Below are 7,072 nucleotides of genomic sequence, written 5' to 3'. Positions count from 1 at the left end.
ATTTCAAAGGCTTCGGATATCCGTCCTGTTTTTCATAGGTTTTCCTCAAGTTAAGCTCTCATAATAAAATCTATGTAACTTAAAATTTAATAGTGATCTACAAAAGAGAAAAAGCTACAATTATTTCATTATAATGGCCAACACCAGCAGAGAGCATCCTATTCCTATAAACATACAGACCATGACTTCTCAAAACAGCCAATGGGAGTAGTTTTATTTTGCTTGTTCACAATTTACAACTGCTTGTGTACAGATGATGCCAGGTCAAGGGACTCACCGTCCTTTGATATTTGACTTTGGGAGTCATTCCGCTCATCAGTTTTATTAATGGCTAAAATAAATAAAATTATTGTTCCACGAAGCATAATTCCAAGAAATTAATTGACTGTTCCATGACTATTATGACTACTCAGTCCATTGTAGCTGAAGGCTCTCTCCGGCTATATTCTCCAGTAAGGGGGCAGAGTGGATTTTATGTGCTTGGAACATGCAGATTATAGGGTCATTTGATAAGACTTGATAGATACATATATTTTATTCCACAAAATGCATATAGACCTATACTATCCTAATAAAACTACAGAATATGTAAAAATCCATAAAGACTTAAGTAGAATCATATACGATATCAACAGAAATAAAATTATATGTACATAATAAAAAAAATATGTATAAAAATGTTAGGTGATTATGAAAAATAAAAAAGCTTGGGATGAAAAGAAAAGAGAAACACAAAGAATGTAATATATATAAAAACATGGTTATAATGAATGAATATATAACATAATTATAAAAAAACATAATTATAAAAAAATTGAATTAGTCAAAATCTTTATAAAGACCTACAGGTGCTAGTGTTTTAGTATAGGCATTTCATTTCCGCTTTTCCTATCGGTTTCAGAAAATCCCCTCCTCTCCAGTTTCTAAAAATGTGTTAGAAATTGTTAGAATAGCTAGAAATTGTAGTTTACTAGCATCTCCCTCATGTGCTTCCGCAAAATGTGCTGACACACTGTGCTTTATGCACTTTTTGTTGATATTTCTAATGTGGTCTTCAATTCTTTTATGAAGTGGCCTTATGGTCCTACCTACATATTGTTGACCGCATGGGCACATCAGAAGATATACAACATTTTTGGGTTTGCAGGTGATGGGTTGTTTTACTTTCTAATTTCTTTGTGTTGGTTGAATAGAAGGAGACTGTTTTATTCTCCATACCATTTTTATTTGTTTTTCTACAAGGTAGGCACATGCCGCACCTGTAGAATCCATTATTAAGACCAAATGTGTTCCTACTATTCTTCTGCTCTCCTCCATAGCTTTTCATTAATGACATTTTTAGATTTGGGCCTCCCCTGAAGGTAACTAGAGTTTTTTTTATAAAATACTCTTCAAGTCATTATCTTGTAAAAGGAAATGCCAATTTCTATTTAAGCTTATTTTTATCAATTTATGGCCCTTGTTATAATCTGTGACCAAGGCTATGCTTCGTTATTCTTATTCTTGTGTTGTAACAGGGCCTCCCTATCTATTTCCTTGGCTTCCTTAAAAGCTTTTTCTAGAATATCTTCTGGATAGTTTTTATCGCTAAAATCATCCCTTAATTTATTCATCTATATTTCACAAACTTTATCATCACTACAGTTTCTCTTCGTTCTATATAGCTGTTCTTTTGGGACATTTTGAAGCCATAATGGGTAATGACCGCTACTATGGTGGCAATAGCTATTTACATCCAAAGGCTTAAAGTATGTTTTCGTTTTAATTTCCCCATTTTCTGTATATAAATAGTGAGATCCAAAATATTAATTTCCTCTAGGCTATAAATGGACATGAGTTTCACATTCCAGGTATTATCGTTAAGGTACATTAGGAACTCCTCCAAAGATTTATCGGAGCCTTGCAAAACAATTAAACTGTCGTCGATATACCTTTTATAGGACACCAGGTTTGTGTATAAAAAGTGGGTGTTCTAGGATGTAAATTGTTTAGATATTCATATTTTGAATCTCTTAAAATACCTTCTGTTTATCCCTTTACCAGGAAGTGTGACAATTTGGATTATAGGGTCTCCAGATAATTGTGTGTGAATTTGGTCTAATCCCCATCCCATAGTTTTGAGATCACTGATTCCTTTCCGTATAGAAACACAATAGTATAGAACTTGCACAACACAGCAAACTTTAATAGATATTGGGAAAAAAAACAACAGAACAGAGGAGAAAGTATTGACATTTGAGTACATGACATATCTTTATATATGATACAGCTTTAATTGATCGGTTTGTGAGTCTGACATAAATAAACAGAAAAGTTTTAATAAAGTGTTTGTAAAGCAACATTTCAATCCAAGATCCATCTTTAAATGTGAGCCTCAAAAGCTCTTATTGTGAGCCCGGCCTCATCACATACATATCACAGTTGTGGGTTACTTCTTCACTTTAAATGACAGGCTTCAGTTCCCTTTTCTGGGTCATTGAAGAAGCCTTTGTCTACGTGGTACTAAGCATTTACATACCGTCAGTGGTGTACAGCCGTCTTGACCAACTAGGCCCAAGGCTGCAATTCTAAGGGGCAGCCGACCCAGCTAGCAGATCGCTCCTTTGGGGGGATCTAGCTCATTACCACGCCACTGCTCCATTGATTGGTTGGGAAAATTAGATCTCCTTTATAACAGTCCCATATACATTTACATTATGGAGCCTCCATAGCAAACTCACTTGTCGTCCTACATCTTTAAAATGCACTTCTCCTGTACACGGCACATCCCGGTAATCTACATAGAGGACAGGAGCTGTGTAGAGAAGTGGCAGGGGCAGCTGGTAGTGCGGCCCTTGGTCAGGCTTTGACCGGTGCTTATTCAAGATACACCACTGCGTACTGTATGTATATATAAATATATATATATAAATATATATGCTACCACTAGAAGGAAAAACAATAATGGCAAATGATGAATTGTGGGAGAAAATGAACATTCTAAATTACATACTTAATCGGAATCTGTAACATGGGCCTTGGCATGTCTGCAGGGCAACAATGTAATGATGGTTAACAGAACAACAGGGGTGGTTGGCTTGTAGCTGATTTGAAACCATTATGAAGATCCTCTACCAAAATCAGGCACACAGAAGATAGGTACGGATCCAGTGGCTTTGTTTGGATAATGTAGAAGAGCTGTCTGATTGTTCCCCCCTGCTTGCACACAATACTCATGTTTAATTCCTTCAATATACTGGTCCATCTTTAAAATTAACGGGGCCCAGAGCAAGACCACACGTCTTCAGTAGTCTTGCCAAGCTCTTGATGTACCCCATGACAGTATCCCTTCGTATTCTCTGACCCTACCTCAATCACCCTTGAGACCTTCAGGCTTTAGGGAGATGAGGAAGGTGCCTTTGTTTCAGTAATGTCTTTGTTTAAGTAATGTAATTTGTCATTGGAAACGTCCCACTTCAGGCAATGAATGTCTTCTCTCCATCATGCCTTATGTCCATGTTTGTTTCTGTGGTTAAGACAATAATAAAACATGTTTCCTCCTTACCAAAAGTGAATGTAAGCCCAAAATCCATGAGCATTTATCACATGCTGTCTACCATTAATGCTGAGTTATATTGAAAAAAAAAGTACTGAATTATTGTGCCAAAAATGACAATTATGAGAGAGTCATTACGTGGCGGAATCTGCATTGTGCTGTACGTAGAACCTTCATCTGCCCCCTAATATTTTACTTAGACCCTTGGGATTGTGTTTCTGGATCCTTCTCTTCTTTATGTTCCTCTAGAAAGAAGAAAATCATTGGGAACAAAAATTAATAATAATGTAATGCCATAGTAAAAAAAAAGAGTAGGGAAATTAAAGCCCCCCCTCCCACATATGCCCCCTTCAACTTTTTTGTTGTTGTTCATGCCCTGCCCATTTTATGTCCCTCCGCAAGGCCTTATTTATATATTACGTATGTATTCTATATGATGGGAGGAGTCCTTTTAATGATGTAATGATTACTTTTGATTACTTGATTTGTCTACATTATGAAACCATTACCATGCTTTTCATTGTCCAGCGGTGATTCTATTACTCTGCAAAATGAAAACAATAAATGTGTGTTAGATTTCAATTACGCCCAACATTTCAATCCTATTACTCCATAACTGCATCGCATCTGAAGTCACATTTGATATGAACATTTGATTAATACATCGTTTTACTTACTGGATGTCATTTCCATCTAACAGTCGTTGGTAGGTGGCAATTTCCAGCTCCAAGTGAGTTTTTTGGTCCATAAGGCGGTGATATTCTTGGTTCTGGCTCTCCAAGTCTGATCGGATCTGGGCTAGGATCCCTTCGACATTATTTATAGATTTTTGTAACTTAGATAGGTGAAAAGCATAGCTGCTCTTTGTCTCCTCAAGGATGCCCTCCAGTGCAGATGTCTATAACCCAAAAAGCATAAATACATAAAAAAGAAAATTACTCTTTATATAGAGGACTACAGGTCCTATGATGCTGTGCTCAGCTTTGGTAAAGAATCATGGGATGTGTAGCTCCACATCTGCAGGAAAGATACCTGCTTGCTACATCTACATTCTATGGAGTCTTGTCTGTGCGATTTATTAACGTTGTTTATGCCTGCATTTTAGGCTTTTCTGGTAAAAACGGAGCAGCTAGTCTGGAAATATGTCTTCTTCTAAGGATAGTTATCTGAATCAGGCACGGATTGGCCATGTGGAACACCAGGCCAATGCCTGGTGTACTGGTGGCCAATAGGACCACATGCCTAACGATCCTGACACTCCAACAGTAGATTGTGTACTGCAGTGTGCGACCATTGGCAGGATACACACTGCTACACACACTGCTACACGAGAGTGTAAAAATGTAACTTGTGGCCGTGTGTATCCAGCTGGTGGCATCATTTGGTGGCCTGGTGGCCTCAACATCCAGTATCCCTCCTTCTTCCACGCTGAAATAATCCCCATTCTTCTCAATCCCCACTCCATACAGCTATGGGGCAAAAATGCAGCACAGATGCATTATGACATATGACATAAAACAAACGCAATAAATGTAAGTTAAATATACCATGTTCTGCTCACTTTGAAGCTCGATCTCCAGGGTTTGCAAAGAATGTCTCAAGTCAATGATGTTTGTTTGGGCCGATTGCATCTGTTCAGAGCCAGAAGACACCTGTTGAGTAAGCTCTTGGCTCTAGAAGAGAAAATATTTGAAATGTTTTGGGGTTTCATTACTTAATAATAACGTCAAGCTGAAATTAATAAAACACAAAGTTGATACCATCGGTGGAATCGATATGTAATAAGTCTAATAATTTACGACTAGCAAGGATGTGCAATAGATTTACCCTTTCCAGAAACATATTTTCTGCCTCCTTGAGGTTCCTCGCCATAAGGTTTTCATATTCTTCTCGAATGTTCAACAAGATTTGGCTGAGGTCAGTGGATGGAGCAGCTTCCACTTCCACACTTACCCGGGCACCCAGGTCGGCAGTCAGCTTGTTTATCTCCTGCAATGGTAGATGACATGTCTACATTAACCATATACACCATTCATGGGTGAGACTAAGGTATTCTCTTTATCGTGGAACTCTAACATCAACACACCCTACTAAAACCTACAGCATTATAGCAAATTTAGCATTTCTTAGTCTAAATTACCACTTCGTTATCCCTTCTCATCTGCAGAATCTCTTGCTGGAAGGTTTGAACCTGGGTCTCCAGCTCACCAGCCTCTTGAACAAAGTTTTCTAATATTCTGCCAAGTTCCTTCATGTCTGCTTCAGTATTGCGTCTCTGTTCAAGCTTCTCTTCATACCTGGGGGGAACAAACACCCCTGAATATAAAAATGTATCTACCTATATAAATCTATCTATCTATCTATCTATCTATCTATCTATCTATCTATCCATCTATCTATCTATCTATCTATCTATCTATCTATCTATCTATCTATCGATTGGAGAATGGACCCTACTGTCATAAACCTTAGATTTTAATACCATCCCATGGTATCTTCCCATAGGACATAAAACAAACTATTGAGGCAAAGAGGTTTTCCTATGAGTTGACCAGGAGAAACTTGAAAGTGGTGGCCCTTTGTAAAGTAGACATTTTAGTTAAGTGAATAAAAAAGTTCTAGAATGAGCTCGTTGTAACTACAGAAAAAGCTTATCGTTCAACGTGAAACTCTAAATAATTAGTAATAATAAAAAGCAAACCTCTTATGAGGGTCTAATTCCATCACAAATGTGAAATATATTCCAGACCAGAAATACAGAGGAGAGGATGAGAACACGAATAATTTATTTGAGGTTTTGATATTCGTGGCTCATAAATATTTTCTGTAAGAAGTTTTGTTTAATATGCTTCCGATGTAAAAGCCTTTGGAACTTTTATCCACCCTGTGATATTTAAGGGATATATTTGAAGATTTTCTCTTAGCATTTAAGAAGAATTTATTTTAATTCTGTTCGTTGTTAATTATTTACTGAAGACTTACTTGTTCTCCAGGTCACCGGTCTCCAGTCTCGCGCTGTCCATCTGCAGTATAATCCTATATTTTTCGACAGTCACTTCTAAGATCTGTAAGAAACATCTCCCGATAAGATATAGTCGTTCCTCACCAAAACGATGTTCATTTTCTCTACTCTTATACAGTAATATTGACCTATGGTTACTATAAAAGACTGACAAACACAAGTGTGGTGTATGCAGGAAAGCACAAGAGCTTTTAATACTCTTTGAGGCAAAAGAATGAGAATTAAATAAAATTACTATGTATTTGTGCAAGCTGGGGTAAAATGCCCTTCAAAAATGTGTTAATTAATTTAAATTCACTTTCTTTAAAAAAAATGTATTTATTGAAAAATATTTTATATACAGTATCCCTTTCTGTAACAAAATAATCATGGATTATTCTAGCACAATAAATAATATATAACCTTTAGTACATTGTTACAATGCAGGTTCTAGAACAAAGATTTTCCCAGGAGCTTCATTAATACGTTGGGCTTTTCGTGCTGAGTGATAAATGTAATTAAAATATTACTTTACC

The 7,072-nt window shown here is 36.7% G+C and overlaps 1 protein-coding gene across 1 annotated transcript; it reads right to left on the bottom strand.

The window, feature by feature from the left end:
- Positions 1-3,727: 3,727 nt before the first annotated feature.
- Positions 3,728-5,810, bottom strand: LOC128470917 (keratin, type I cuticular Ha6-like). Its single transcript, XM_053452771.1, has 6 exons — positions 5,676-5,810; positions 5,363-5,524; positions 5,083-5,208; positions 4,213-4,433; positions 4,045-4,079; positions 3,728-3,780 (listed from the first exon to the last, which is right to left on the bottom strand). The coding sequence occupies exons 1-6, from the start codon at positions 5,787-5,789 to the stop codon at positions 3,728-3,730; spliced, it is 711 nt and encodes a 236-aa protein (XP_053308746.1). The 5' UTR covers positions 5,790-5,810.
- Positions 5,811-7,072: the final 1,262 nt, after the last annotated feature.

Source organism: Spea bombifrons, chromosome 13 (genome assembly GCF_027358695.1).
Source record: "Spea bombifrons isolate aSpeBom1 chromosome 13, aSpeBom1.2.pri, whole genome shotgun sequence".
Taxonomy (NCBI): Eukaryota; Metazoa; Chordata; class Amphibia; order Anura; family Pelobatidae; genus Spea; species Spea bombifrons.
This window is presented reverse-complemented; position numbering and strand designations above follow the sequence as displayed.

Excerpts from the sequence above, each read along its gene's own strand:
- LOC128470917 (XM_053452771.1), bottom strand. The coding sequence starts at position 5,789 with ATGAAGGAACTTGGCAGAATATTAGAAAACTTTGTTCAAGAGGCTGGT. Across the intron at positions 5,525-5,675 it reads TGAGAAGGGATAACGAAGTG|GAGATAAACAAGCTGACTGC; the intron begins GTAATTTAGACT and ends CTACCATTGCAG. Across the intron at positions 5,209-5,362 it reads AAAATATGTTTCTGGAAAGG|AGCCAAGAGCTTACTCAACA; the intron begins GTAAATCTATTG and ends TTTCTCTTCTAG.